General features: G+C 42.5%; 1 protein-coding gene across 6 annotated transcripts; it reads left to right on the top strand.

Annotated features, from left to right (window-relative positions):
* The first annotated feature begins 196 nt into the window (after positions 1 to 196).
* On the top strand, positions 197 to 12,533 carry TRIM59 (tripartite motif containing 59). Of its 6 annotated transcripts, XM_084847400.1 has the most exons (4): positions 197 to 315; positions 2,403 to 2,471; positions 3,770 to 3,975; positions 6,624 to 8,936. In XM_084847400.1, exon 4 carries the CDS (start codon positions 6,627 to 6,629, stop codon positions 7,845 to 7,847), a length of 1,221 nt encoding a protein of 406 aa, XP_084703526.1. In that variant the 5' UTR covers positions 197 to 315; positions 2,403 to 2,471; positions 3,770 to 3,975; positions 6,624 to 6,626; the 3' UTR covers positions 7,848 to 8,936. The 6 variants fall into 6 exon arrangements, with proteins under 6 accessions (XP_084703526.1, XP_084703523.1, XP_084703527.1 ...); XM_084847397.1 differs by lacking the exon at positions 2,403 to 2,471 and having other exon boundaries at positions 3,770 to 3,971; XM_084847401.1 differs by lacking the exon at positions 2,403 to 2,471.
* Positions 12,534 to 14,563: the final 2,030 nt, after the last annotated feature.

Genomic DNA, 14,563 nt, shown 5'->3' with positions numbered 1-14,563 from the left:
ACCCCAGGAACCGTTAACGGCAGTCTTCGATTGAGTGGACCGTAGTACTCTTTAAGCTCCCCTCCTCCACTGTTCCGTTTACTTTTGAATTGAAAGTTCTGAAGCGCCTGATTGGCTCGGGGCTGTAGGCTTCTCTACGCACATGCGCAGCACCGAGGTGCCCGGGTCGCTTCCTTTCCCACTTCTCGATTACTCTGATTGGAGGAGGAGGAAAGAAGGGGTTAGGAGCGCCGGTTGGGGCCCCGGCCGAGGCCGTTGAGAGGAATAACGGACGAGTGAGCCGCTGGCTTTGCTGGAGCGCGGCGGGCGACCGAGGTGAGCCTATACGGCGAGGTGTTAGTGAGATGCGTGTGCATGTATGTGTATGAGAGAGAGATATTAGAGAGTGCCTTGAAGAGAGCCTCTTAAGGCGTGGCGGGTCGTTGTCATAGTCGCTGCCCCGTCCCCCAGGTGTTTTGGCCGGCGTAGGGTGGGGAGGTGGCTTGCGAAGTGCTTCTGTTTCTGTAAGAATACAAACAGGGCAATACTAAGGGTAACTCCTCTTGGGAAGGGGAAATGAGAGCAGCAGTGTGACCACCAAGACCTTATTTTGTGTTATTTCAGTTGGGATTACTTTACTCGCTGTGCCCTTTTGGTCCCCCCCGCCCCGTCCTGGACCAAAACGGCTGCCTACCCAACTGGTTTGTACACTAAGAGCAAGAGAGCCCAAAGGCAGAGGTTGTTTGTAGTCCAGTTCTTGCTGATGATTTATTGGGGGTTCGTTAAAAATAGCTAATTTCTTGTGCTTCCCCTTCACTATGTATAAATACTACGTCTGGTGACTGCCCTCACGTCATGACCCTCCAGCTCCTTGTATCAAATCAGCCCCAGTTCTCACTGTGGGATTAGCTGACTAGAGAAATGGAGATCTGTAGCATGTGCAACTCAAACTGATGCCTGCCCTTCGTTAAACTTCTTAACTCCCTCTATATTATTTTGGGATTAATTCAATTACGTGTAGGTGGATCACACTCATACCCTTTCAACGACATGTGTCAATAAATACTGCAGGACTCATCAGGGTTTGACTGAAAATCCAAAATATTTAAAATGACTCAAAGGGAAGGAAACTGGCTTCTCCTTCTCATCTATGGGGAGAGTTCCGGCCCTGTTAGGAATGGGCTTTATATTTTCTCATATGGTAACTCACTTCTTGTTACATATAGGCTTTTCTACAGAACTGGACTTCTAGATATTTGACATATACTGGGTAATTAAGGGTGCAGTCCTATGCAAGTTTAGACAGAAGAAAAGGCCTACAACTCCCAGCATGCCCCAGCTAGGCCTTTTCTCTGTCTAAACATGCATAGGATTGCGCTCTAAAAGAAGCTTGAGGGTGCAATCCTATGCACATTTACACAGGAAAAAAAAGTCCTACAACTCCTAGTATTGGAATACTGGGAGTTGTAGGATTTTTTTTTTCTGTCTAAACATGCATAGGATTGCACCCTGAGTTAAATAAGTTTGGCAATCTTTTACTGACTTAAACCTGGTTTGTTATCTGTTCAGTTTCAGCTCTTGGTAAACTGGAATAGCTTCCTAGATGAGTATGTGATAAAGAAGCTGTCATTCTTTAAAAGGCCAAGGGCAAAATTCACTGGGAATCTTTACAGTGCAATCTTCATCCATGGCAATTCCTATGTATTTTAAGATGACTTGTGCAGGAGAATTCCCAGAGGAGTAATTCTACATTATTTTGTGATTTCTAACAAAATGTTCAGGCACTAATGTAGGTCTTAATTTTTTAAAAGCAAGCAGATGTTGGAAGCATATCGTGTGAATGGAGGTCTCTGTTTTACTTGCAGAGAAAGATTAGTGATTGAAAAGTAAAGCTTACTGAGGTGAAGTCCATTTTTACAGATACATAATTACTCTGGTAAAAAAAAGTGGCAAAGAACTAGGGGTTGGAGGGAAAGCTTTCTCTGAATACCAGGTCTTTTACTTAATCTCAAGCAGGATCAGCCTGTGGTGAATAAACTACAATTATAGGCATTCTGAATCTGCTGCTCAAGAAATAGTTACTAACTTCTTATTTATACTCCTTCATTAAACAAATAGAAGCTAGTCCAACACATCCATGTTGCATCCCTTATTTTCTGGTACCATCATGATAACGATTATATTTTAAAAGAATTGTAAGGCTTTGCAATTCTACTGTTTGCTTCGTTCATTCTGATTATATCTATCCACAGATATTTTGTGAACTTTCTGATACATGTAGAATAAAATGTTTTTTATAACTGAAGGAAACTACTTATGGGAGATTATATAGATTTGTAATCTGCTTTGAGCTTCCTGCTCATGTGAATAAGTGGTATACAAAGGATCCAAAGCACCATGCAACTAATTCTGTTTGCCTACAGGGGCTTTGGGCCTATGTTTCCTGAACAAGAGCCCTCTGTGATACATACCAAGCTTTTTTTGAAACTGAGGTGAGTTTCAAAAGATTTTGATATGGTTGGGTGCATGGGGCCTACTGTTCAATGAAAAAAAATAACGCCCAGCATGGGCAGTACCTTGGATTTGCTTAGGGATCCTGACCATGGTAACTAAAAATTGCAGCAGTTCTCCAAATTGGAACATTCTAGAATAATATAATTGTAAACTCTAGCACTTCTAGCACATATGAGAACTAATTATGGGGACAGTTACTTTGGTTTCCACCAGAGAAATCTTGTCTACAGAGAAACCTTGTTATCAAGTGAACCTGTAGAAATGTTCTATACATATGGTGTGAGTGGCATCTGGCATGGAAAACAGGTAGCAAATAGGGAGTTTGGGGATGGTTTCTATGTAACTGAGTACTAGATAATCATTCCCTTCTAATATCAAGCTTGGTGGTGCTGTGTCTGCGAGTTGGGCACCCACAAACATTGGGTTGGATCCAGGAACTGCCTTCTGTGAATGGAAGGGCTCCACCCATGGAAGGTGCCTGGCTCCACCCTATTTTCAAGGATCTCCCCACCACCATCATCACAGCTCACCCTATTCAGCAGGGTCCCCTGACTCCCTGTGCAGCTTTTTTAGAGGGCTGGAGTTGCAAATACCTAAATCTGGATCCAACCCAACATAATGGTTTCTACATGGTTGGTGGATCTAGTTGTTAGAGCACAACAATCTCCTGCTATGGTACTATAGAGGATGGGGATGGGGGTTTCTCAATCATTTTTCTCCTCACCTTATAATTCCTCACAGGCCTCCCTATTTGTATTTATTTATTTACATATGCTGTTATTATTCTGTGGCTTTGTGATAGCAGTATATTCTGTGGACAGGAGGAAGCATTTAAAACCATCCCTATCTGGTTTTGTAGATCAATTAAGTAACATTTGAAATATCTGTTGCATGAGGACATTACCAGTATATTTCTGTGTAATGGGAACAATGTTGTTTCTAGGTAGTGTCGAAGGTTCTTGAGTTATTCAGTAGTTATGACCTGTGACAGGACTGTTACTGGCATGTCTAACATTCAGTTTCATTTATGTCTTTCGAATGAATTCATTTCTTAGAAAGAGCGAAGGGTTTTGGCTCAGCACATATAGTAAAAGCTGAGCGCATTCATATAAATGTAAAAGCGCATTCATATAATTTTTTTGTTTTCATAAAAACCTGTAAGTTCTAAAGCACTTTTCCATGTTCCATGCTTGTACCCAAATCAGGCTTACTTTTAGAGAATGTAAGGTTAAAAACTGCTCACCCTCAGAGGAGCCCACCCCTCATGTCTTTGCAGGAATCACTGATCAGGGTGTGCCACCTCATTTGAAAAGAGGCAAGCCCAGGGCAGTGACTGAGAAAGAGAGGCAGCAGGCAGCCTCCTCCTCTACTGTATCTCTGAATCAGGAGTAATTGAATGGTCCAGTCACATCCAGTATGGCAGAAATTGATTAGAGGGAAGCGAGATGGATCGCAGAGTCCATGTGGCTCTTTTCTGTGTAGGTATGTAGTTGACTTCACAGTAGGGGTGGACGAAAGTCACTTACCTGTCCTCGAAGATTTTCCGCGGTGGGGGGGAGGCGCTTCGTTGCTCCCCCCGCGAAGTTCAGGCCGGGCGGGGGGAGGCGCCTCGCCTCGCCCGGCCGAAATTCAGGCCGGGGAGAAGGCGCCTCGCCTCGCCCAGCCGCGAACTCAAAAGTTGTTTTTTTTTAAAAAAACGCCCCCGTGATAGGCTACGTGACGATTAACGTAGCCTATCATGGCTAGATCTGCAAAGTCAGCCGTGATAGGCTACGTTAATCGTCATGTAGCCTATCACGGGTGACTTTAAAAAAAAAAACCGCGTACGCTAATGGCGGCCCCCATAGGGAGCCGCCATTCGCGTTCCTTATTTGGTCACTGTAGTCTACGTAAATGTTTACGTAGACTACAGCGACCAAATAAGGAACGGGAATGGCGGCTCCCTATGGGGGCCGCCATTATCCGTACGCGCTTTTTTTTTTTTAAGTCACCCGTGATAGGCTAAGTGACGATTTACGTAGCCTATCACGGCTGACTTTGCAAATCTAGCTGTGATAGGCTACGTTAATCGTCACGTAGCCTATCACGGGGGCGTTTTTTTTTTTTTTATTGCAATGGCGGCGGCGGCAGCCGGTTGAAAGATCGGCTGCCGCCCCCGCCCCTGACGAAGACCCGACGAACCGCTGCCGGGACCCGCCGCCGGGAGGGGCATTCGCCAAAGGTAAGTCCCGTGCGGGGGGGGGTGCGGAGAATTTCTCCCCGAAACTTGTTCAGGGGGCCGAACACGTTGGTGCTCGACCCCCTGAAGTTTCGGGGAGAAATCCTCCGCCATCCCTACTTCACAGGAGCCTTTAATTCATTCTTGTGGCACGCTAGCAGTTCCTGCATGATACACACTTTGGAAATGGATGCTCTAAACTTACACAGAACTCTTCTTTGGGAATGAGTTTTCAAAGCAAAGATAAAGCCAACATGTTAAGGTAGCAAAAAGTTTATTTTTAATGTAGGGAAAAGAAGCCCCTTCCTAAAGACAAATTATATGAAACCTAAAAGCATCGGGTGTAATTAGCTGGCCTAATAAAAAAATGTTGGTCCTTATAAAACGCTGTAGTGTTTCAGTTCAAATTAAATACATTCTTTAATGTCCTTTTAAGTCAGACCATTGTGCCAAGCAAATGACCAAACAACTTGTTAATCAAGCATGGGTAATTTGTATAATGTTGATGCCACAGGTAATTGACATATTTCATTCGCACACAGTTTGCTTGTGAATGTGATAGACGCTGGAAAGTGCGTTGGATCCAGAATCTGTGTTCCATGGACAGAATGGCTCTGCTCACAGAAGATGCTTCTGCCCAATTTTCGGGGACCCCTCCTTCCTTGAAACAGCTCATCCCATTCAGCAATTTTTTTTCATACTTCTGTGTAACATTTTCAGGGGGATGCTGTGGGGAGAATGCAGCAGGGAATTCCATTTCTGCCAGCGCAGTTGCATGCACTTAAATCTGAATCCAGCTTCTTGAATTTTCTGTGATCAGATTGCCCTATGAAACCCTCAAATAATCTTGATTTTAAAGGCATGGAAAGGGAAAGTAGTACTACATCTTTTTGTTTCCTTGCATTGCTGATCATATTGTTGCATTTTCCACTACCTTATGCAGAAAATGCATTGGAATAAATAAAATCCTATGTGCAGTATCTAACGGGGTACTACACCCCCTACCAATTCTGTTCCACAAGCGAGACCCAACACTGGTGCAATGGAAAGTTAGTGCTTCTGTGAGCAACCATAAATGAGCAGAAACACTAGTTCCTGGAATGGGGCAGGTCAGCGAAGCTTGCATAAAGGAGCTCTTCCAACCTGGCCCGATTCAGAAACAAGTGTTTCAGCTTGTTTCAGAGCTTTGTATAGGAAGTGTTAAATCTCCATTGTGCAAGCGGTCAGGCCTGCTTGCTCAATGGCCCCATTGGATATTGCACTATATATTTTAGAATTCTAAAAAAAATATGATGGAATTACAAACAAGTGCATTCAGGAACTTCATGCTGCCATATCACACATATTCCTCTCTATTAAAGCAACCAGTTTTTCTTATGATAATATACCTATTGTTTATGAGGAAATATTTTAAGTATCCCTTGCATAGCTGATCTTCAGTATACTTTTGCTTATCTGGGTAGTTGGATCTAAGTAAGTTTAATCCACAAAACCTATGGAATTAATCCAATAGAAATAGTGCCACTTGTATGAGTTGTTGAGTGATGCCTCATCCTTACTTAAATCAGTGCTGTTTATGTCTTATCTAGTCATATGGCTCATGTTTGAGTCGTTGCCATAAACCTATTATTTGCTTTATTAGGAGGTTGTGTAATTTCAAAGGTTTGTATAGCTCCTTTGTAGCTTGACAATATAGAATTTTATAGGCGAAGTGAGAGCTAGCAGCATATAACTAGATCTTGGCCTACTTGCATTATAAAAAAAGATTTGTGTACAATTTATTTAAACTCCACTCTGTTAAGACAGACATGTAATTAAAACTAGTTTCATTAAACAGGCTTAAAATCCTTTAAAGTATTCTTTTTACAAGTCTCTCTATTTCAATTTTATAAATGTTTCTTTTTATTTTTAGGAAATGCATCATTTTGAAGAGGAACTAACATGTTCTATTTGCTATAGTATATTTGACGACCCTCGTGTACTGCCATGTTCGCATACATTTTGTAGAAACTGTTTGGAAAGTGTTCTTCAGTTGTCAAGCAACTTTTCCGTATGGAGACCATTAAGGCTTCCACTGAAGTGTCCCAACTGTAGAAGCATTGTTGAAATTCCTCCATCTGGTACAGACTCTTTGCCTGTAAACTTTGCATTAAAAGCTATAATTGAAAAGTATCAGCAAGAGGATCATCCAGATGTCGCTACATGTAGTGAACATTATAGACAGCCACTAAATGTTTACTGTCTTCTAGACAGAAAATTAGTGTGTGGCCATTGTCTTACAATAGGAAAACACAATGGCCATCCTATAGATGACCTTCAGAGTGCCTACATGAAAGAAAAGGCAACTCCTGGCAAACTTCTTGAGCAGTTGACAGATAAACACCGGAGTGAAATATGTTTGCTTATTGAAAACCTGGAGATACAGAAAGCTCACTGTGAGAATATTATTCAGGAGGATAAAAAAACTGTGCTGCAATATTTTAAGAGACTGAATGATGCACTTGATCATAAAAAACAAGCTTTACTTGCAGCTTTGGATGAAGTAAACATACAGATAGTGGCAGAATATGAACCTCTCATTGAAAAGATGAAGGGAATACGAGAAGAGCAACTTGAGTTAATGTCACTGAATATATCCATTCAGGAGGAGGAGTCTCCCCTTCTTTTTCTGGAAAAGGTTGAGGATATCCGTCAGCGTGTTAAAGCTTTGAGGCAAAAACCATTACCAGATACTAAGCCTGTTGAAATCTACCCTCGAATAGGGCAGGTGCTGAAAGATGTGTGGGCCAAAAGTGAAATTAGTCAGATCAACAAGATTCTTATTCCCAAAATAAAGTTGATTTCAAAAGGAAAAGTATGCAGCCATGGCTGTGAAAAGAATAGACAATCTAAAGAATTTTTCTGGTCTTTAAGCCCTCTGGCAGTTATACTCGTTTCCTTGGTTCTGGCTGTTGTCTTTTTTAACCAGCATTTATTGTCATTTGTAAATGAAATGGCCTTTCCTTATGTTCTGGGTGCCTTGCAAATAGTTTATCAAGACTTAAATAAGAGGTTGAAGACCGTGGTGGAAACTTTGTGGCACACTTCTAATCTTCTGCTTGAATATCTAGGTAGAATAGTTCCTTCTTTAATGTGAATCTTTCAAATAGCAACTTTTGCTGTGTTAAGAACAATAATTAAAACAATTATTTTAATTTTTTTAACCCAATTTTTTTAGCCTGATGTAAACATAGTGTGGTAGCAATTAAGGGCTGATGATGGAGTCTGTTGTCAGTTGTGTCAAACTGTGAAGTTATCACAGCATTGCAAACAGATATACCAGCAACAGTTATTGGGATTAGTGTTGTACTAAAAAAAAGAAGCCAATTCTTTGACATTTCTCAATGTTGTGTGTACAGCCTACCTCTCACAAATATGCCTATAAATTGAAATTAGATTGTCCCGTAAAGGCAGATTGGGAGGCAAGGCAGACTGGCTTGACTTGATATCTACTGCTGCCACTACTTGTGCTGTCCTTTCTAACCTTCACAGTTTTTATAAATAACGTTTCTTACTGAACATCATTTCATGCACAAAGAACTGGAGTGAACATCTTAGCAAATATAGAGAACCTATTGAAAATCTATTTTAAATATTTTTTCTATCTGTGCTAGTTAAGACAGATAACCAATATACAGCTTTATCAAGTATAAAAAAAGAGAATAGTTATTAGAAAGTGCTAAATACCTCATTGGTGCTGAAATAAATGTAGTTGTCATATTTGACCAGCCCTACAGTTGGATTCATAGGTCCAGTTTACAACAGCCTGGTGGAGAATGTTTAAAATCTAAACCATGTGGTAGCCAAAGTTAGTTAGCCAGTTGCTAACTTTGCCACATGCTATTTTTAGCAATTGAATGATGGGCAATTACACATGAATACATTGCCAAGTGGAGTGATTTCTATGGGATTTCAATTTTCTTCATGCAGGTGCTTATCTGTTTTATGTCTGTCATCTACTTCAGGATTATGAGGTCTGTTTATTCTAGTGTATTCAGCTTCATGCTTTTAAATATTAAAATGTGAAATGGAGTTATTTTTTCCAGGTTTTAGGAATTCAGAATTTGTACTTTTCCATGTACTAAATATTTTAATCTTCATCTCGGCTGACAGTTTATTTACCATTACCTTAAAACTACTTCTAAAAGTATTCTAAATAAAAAGACAAGAAAAAATTCTGGTGTTCTCAGGTAACATTAAGACTCAAGTTGGTGAGAGTAATCATGGCGCGTTTCAGTGTATGACCTGGTTTACACATGCCATCCAATGGTTTATTTAACCCATAAGTTGTTGAATTCTGGGTTCTGATGTACGAACCTGGCTGTGCTAACAAACCATGGTTTGTTAACTACAAACAATCCAGGGGTAGTACCCAATATTAATCCTACGTAGAGTAGACCCATTGACATGAGTGAAACTTAAGTTAGTCATGACCAATGTAAATATCATTCATATCAATGGTCTACTCTATGTAGGACTAACATTGGATACTACCCATAGTTTTTTGTTGGGTTGTGAACTCTGGGTTGTTCCTACATGTGATACAGTGGTGGTGGGCAAGAGCAGTAAAAAAAACAACCCCTATATGCCAATACTACAGCATCACAAATCTATTTAGGATACAGGGGGGAACAGGTGAAGGACGGAAACAAACAACACAGGGATTGACCCTGTTCACATGTAACAACAGTCCATGGCTTAACCCATGCATTGTTGAATTGTGGGTTCTTACATCTTGAAGCTGGGACTATGGGTTAACTATGGCTTGTTAACCATGAACAACCCACAAAGAGAACCCATGGCTTCTTGTTGGGTTGTGAATTCTGGGTTGTTGATACCACGGGCTGTTGTTATGTCCACACCCAGGATCATGGGTTGTTTTTCAGGCAACGGAGGTGGCAGGCAAGAGCGATAAAAATCCGACTGCTGTAAGTGCTGCTGCACGATATTGGTAGCCCTTTTCCCATGCTTATAGGGACACTAAAGTCTGCCTAGCAAAAGCAGTAATGGCATTTGTTACTTCTGCCTGCCTGCCTGCAATTTGTAGCTTCCCATGAAAATGTCAGGATTCTTTTTCAAGTTTACTTTGCACAAGAACATTGCTTTTATCACCATTAACATCCTTGATGAACTGGCTGTGCTGTCCCAGCTTAGTTGTGTTTGCCATTTAGAATATCCTAGAACAACAAATTTGCAATTTTCAACAAAGAATTGCCCCTTCAGTTGAAAACTCCCATGCCTTGAGATGCCTTTTCTGATTAGAAAAGAAAGCATTTGGAGAAGTCTAACTCGGGGAGGGGCCGTAGCTCAGTGTGATAGAGCACCTGCTTTGCATGCAGAAGGTCCCAGGTTTGATCCCCCGTTTCTCCAGGTAGGGTGAGGAAAGAATCCTGCCTGAAACCCTGGAGAGCCGCTGCCAGTCAGTGTCGACGATACTGGGCTAGATGGACCAATGGTCCGACTCAGTATAAGGCAGCTTCCTATGTTCCAACTCTTCAGGCCATGGGTAAAGGTGGGAGAAACACTTGCTCTGCACCTGCTGCTGCCTGGTCTTCTCTGTAGCCATTTCTAGGAATTGGCTGCTACCTCATTTTGCACTGGCCTACCATGGGCTGGGCAATCTCCATGCTCCAGAGTCCAGAATGGAGGAGAAGGACAACTCTGCCTCACCCTTCTGCACCGGTGGTACCATCTCACAAGTTTCATAAGCCTCTCGGGTACCACAGGCACATTCTCAGGCAAGCAGGACACAAGAAAGCCAGAGTCTTATGTACTCTTGGACTGATGTTGAATTGGACGTATTCATAGATCTCTGGACAGTCCCTATGCATAGCAGGCCCTACAGAGCACCACAATATGGTGTTCACATGGTTTTTTTTAGCAAATGTCAGCACTGCACAGTATAGGAAAAAATTGCATGGATTGAAGAAGTTCAAAGGGATTACTACCCACAACAAGCACTCAGGTGTTGAACCATAAACCATGCTGTTCTAGGAGTTCCTAGCATTTCCTGCAGTGAGGGGTGTTTGTCTCAGGGACACTTTTCTCAAGGAGTGTGCAACAAAGTTGCAATAGAAGGTTTAGGAGATGAGGAACAAAGAGCTTTTCATGTTAGGTTTTAAAAGAGAAAAGGGCAATGGTGCTACTGCAGGCATGGATTATTGCCTCTCTTCATAGAAAAGTCAGATGCCTGAGGAAAAAATGAGTGTTCATGTGTGGTTGCTGAACAGGGGTGGTGGGTCATGTGAATTATGCCATTTCTGTTAGTCGCTGCACTTCTCCCCTCCCCCAAACCCTCTGTGCTTCCAACCCTCTCCCCTTTCCAACATCAGTGGGTGTTTGAGGGTCTATACAGATTCTTTTGTGGATACTTATATCAAAATGAGTGCAGAGCAGCTGTGATGAAAAGATGCAATTACCATAGCACCTATCCTTAGGCTTGAGAGTGTGGTGTTCAGACCGTGTTTATGCTGACTTTAAGAGGTGGTCATAAGGGTGAGTAGCTTTTCTTAAAGTGGGAACTCTGCTTTGTAGTTCTGCTGTGAGGAAAGGATAAGTGCTTGCAGATAATGTTGAAAAAAGTGCCCTTACTGTTGATGCAAATTTGGAAAGTTAGGCAAATGGAGAATATGCACCATCCTTCCGCTTCTCAAGCCTCTCTCCCTTTCCTCGCTTTCTTTTACAACTTTCCCCTCCGACAGTTAGCTCTCCATTGCTCCTCCTCCAGCCTTCCTCTAGTGCTAGCTTGCTCACTTCTTCACAAGCTATTCTGCAGTTTTTGCTGTAAATACGCCAGCCCTCTCAGGGACTGTAGCTCACTGCTCAGATTTCGAAGTCTGAAAAACAAGTATGGCTGACAGTGCTGTGCTCATGGCTGCAATCTATAATTCTACAGTGCATTGTAGAGAATCATGACTCTAGAGGAGCATTACTGATGGCGCGTATGTTTCTGGAAAGTAGCTGTGGAAGCAATAAGGCATCACTCTGAATGCAGTTGGTGCTGCAGAGGGTTAATTACTGTGCTTCGCAAGAGAGCAGTTCAGTGGCATCAGGCACCACTTTAGAAGAATGCACCTGAGAATGCTCTCTGCTGTGGAAAGGGGTCGGAGCGGCTTTGGCAAGATTCACCATGACGGAGGAACTGATCTCTCCAGCACGTGCTTCTAGTGCTGGCTGCAGACAGAAATAGTGTGGCTGTTGATGCTAGAACTAGACGAATGGGATGATGTTTGCTTCCACAACAGTTTCTGGATGTCACAAGCAACCTTTGAGATCATAGCTGACTAAATTGGACCCGTGTTTCACCATTTCATTAAAAAAGAAAAAGAAAAAAAGCTTGCCTTGACACTTTACAAACTTGCCTTCAGCTTTAGCTCAGCACCACCTTTGGTGTCAGCAAATCCACAGCTTGTGAAATTTTCCAGGAAATGGTGAGTGCTTAATGAACTGTACCTGGCTGAACCTGCACTCAGAAACAATGTCACAGGGTGAAGCCAGAGCAATATGTGCAGCTATAGCTGACTTTCTTTGGGAACATTACCCAGACATCATTTGTGATTTAAGTAATTTGTGTTTCTGTACAAACTGGCAGCCCTTGTCACATTCACCAACTGTACCTGGATGTCCCGTGCTAGTTTATACCCAAGAATCCCTGCCTTCCCTTACTTTTCTGGTTCCCCTCACCGTGCATTGCCGCACTATAAATATATTACTAACTCCATACTAACTAAAAAACTTGTCTACTATGTAACCTGAATTACAAATCAGTAAAAATCTGTAGCTTAAAGCTTGACTGCTGTGTCATTTATTGGACATAGATGTCTGAAATCCACATAAGAAAAAAAAAAATCAGGCAGCTATAGGGAAGGGAAGGGAAGGGAAGGAGGTGTGGGTGTGTTGGGTGAAAAACCACCAATAACAAATATAAAGGTGGGTCCAGAGAATAAGCAGATTTGAGTGGAGGAAGTGTTGGGTCAGACAAGGTATCTTGGAAGGAGACTGGCAGGCAATTTAGGGTTTGTCTGCCTCTCGCTTTCCCCCCACATCACCACTATGCACAGTGTTAGGCATTTTTAGTCATCCAGCAGGAGCCTGTCAATAAAAGCGCTTTGCATGGGAAAGAAGAACATGGGACAGAGAGGGAAGTTTGTGGTCTGTTGAAGACCAGGACCCACCATAAAATAAGATGCTTTGTACAGATAGCCTAGAGGGGAGGTAGTGGAAAGAATGATATGGAAGACTGCGGGGAGGGGGACAGAAGATGAACGAACTTGCAGCTGTGAGCTTAATAGGGTATGCTGATTTGGAGGCAGGGATGGTAGGTGTGGGAGGTTTTTCTCCATGGGTAGACACCACACAACACTGAGAGGGTGTGGGGTATTAAGTGGCTCCCTGTAAGCATAGTCTAGTTTGGTGGCTCCTTCCAGCCTGAACTGCAAAGAATACGGTGACAACTGATGTTTTTGTGTTTGACTAAACACTAGACTATGCTTACTGCATGGTTACAAGCAGTGTAGAAAAATTGGGAGGCAGGGGCAGGGATTTCCACAGGACAGCACGGACATTCCTGCAAACAGTTGAAGATTACAGGTCTGTAGGGCACAGTGAAGAGATTGCTGATGTGGTGAAGCCTTGTCAGCAGTTGCCTGCTCTTTGGAGTTGCAAGGGCTCCTGGGATATGGGCTTGGAAATAGCAAGGGTGGTGAAGGAAAGGAAGCCACACCATGCTTCATCAGCTGGTGGACAATTTGTGGATTAAGCCAACAACCCATGGGTTGTCATTATGTGTGAACAGGGTTATTGAAAAAATAGAAAGCAAACCATGGTTCAATTGTCAGAAAAAGCTGGGTTGGGCAACAAACTGGGTTAACCATGGGTTAGTGACATGTGCAAACCAGATCTTAGTATTCGGGGGGGGGGGGGCATATTTTCTAGCCACCAGACTTGACCCTGTGAAAAATCAGTCGTGTTTAGGTTTGAAGTACAGATATATTTTTTATTTAATTTAAAATATTTCTTGGCTGCCTTTCAGGGCAGAAGCCCTTCGAAGGTGGCTTACAGCAATAAAATACATAAAAACATTTAAAATATGAAAAGTGATAAAAACAAAAACAAACTATTTATTTAAAATGTGCTTACAGGCTCAGGACATTCAAAAACATGCCATGTGGGAAACTAGTGATCTATAAATTTCAGGCCCTTTTAGACTAATGAGTACAACCCAAATCGTTGTGAGCTTCAAATAACACATCTAGAATAAGGTGCAATTTGCACTTGAGCTGGGGGCTAGAGATCTATACATGTGTTCACCAGTGAACACGTAACTGGGGTGGGCACTACAAATGAGAAGTAGGAGCTTGTATCTGACATGGTGCTTGGCTTTGAAGGTAAATGGGAGAGTCTCACTGCTGTAGTGTTCTCAAAGCTCAGTGCAATTACAGGGATGAGCCTCTGTCCTGAGGTATTCTCAAGCAGACACCTGGCTGCTTCCAAATGCAGCTAAACATCAACTTTTGTTGTTCAGTGGTTCAGTCGTGTCCGACTCTTCGTGACCCCATGGACCATAGCACGCCAGGCCTTCCTGTCCTGCGCTCTCTCCCGGAGCGTGCTCGAGTTCATATTCATTGCATCGGTGATGCTATCTAGCCATCTCATCCTCTGCTGTCCCCTTCTCCTCTTGCGTTCAGTCTTTCCCAGCATCAGGGTCTTTTCCCGAGAGTTTTCTCATCAACCAGTAGCAGTTAAAACTCTGCACTTTGGTGAGGAGCAAGGTCGATGTCAATTACACATTTTGGGTTAGCTATACCAAGCCAG

This window comes from Heloderma suspectum, chromosome 3 (assembly GCF_057233095.1).
Source record: "Heloderma suspectum isolate Gila_16-S chromosome 3, 16-S_ref, whole genome shotgun sequence".
Classification (NCBI taxonomy): Eukaryota; Metazoa; Chordata; class Lepidosauria; order Squamata; family Helodermatidae; genus Heloderma; species Heloderma suspectum.
Note: the sequence above shows the minus strand (reverse complement) of the source record. Positions and strands in the feature narration are given on the sequence as shown.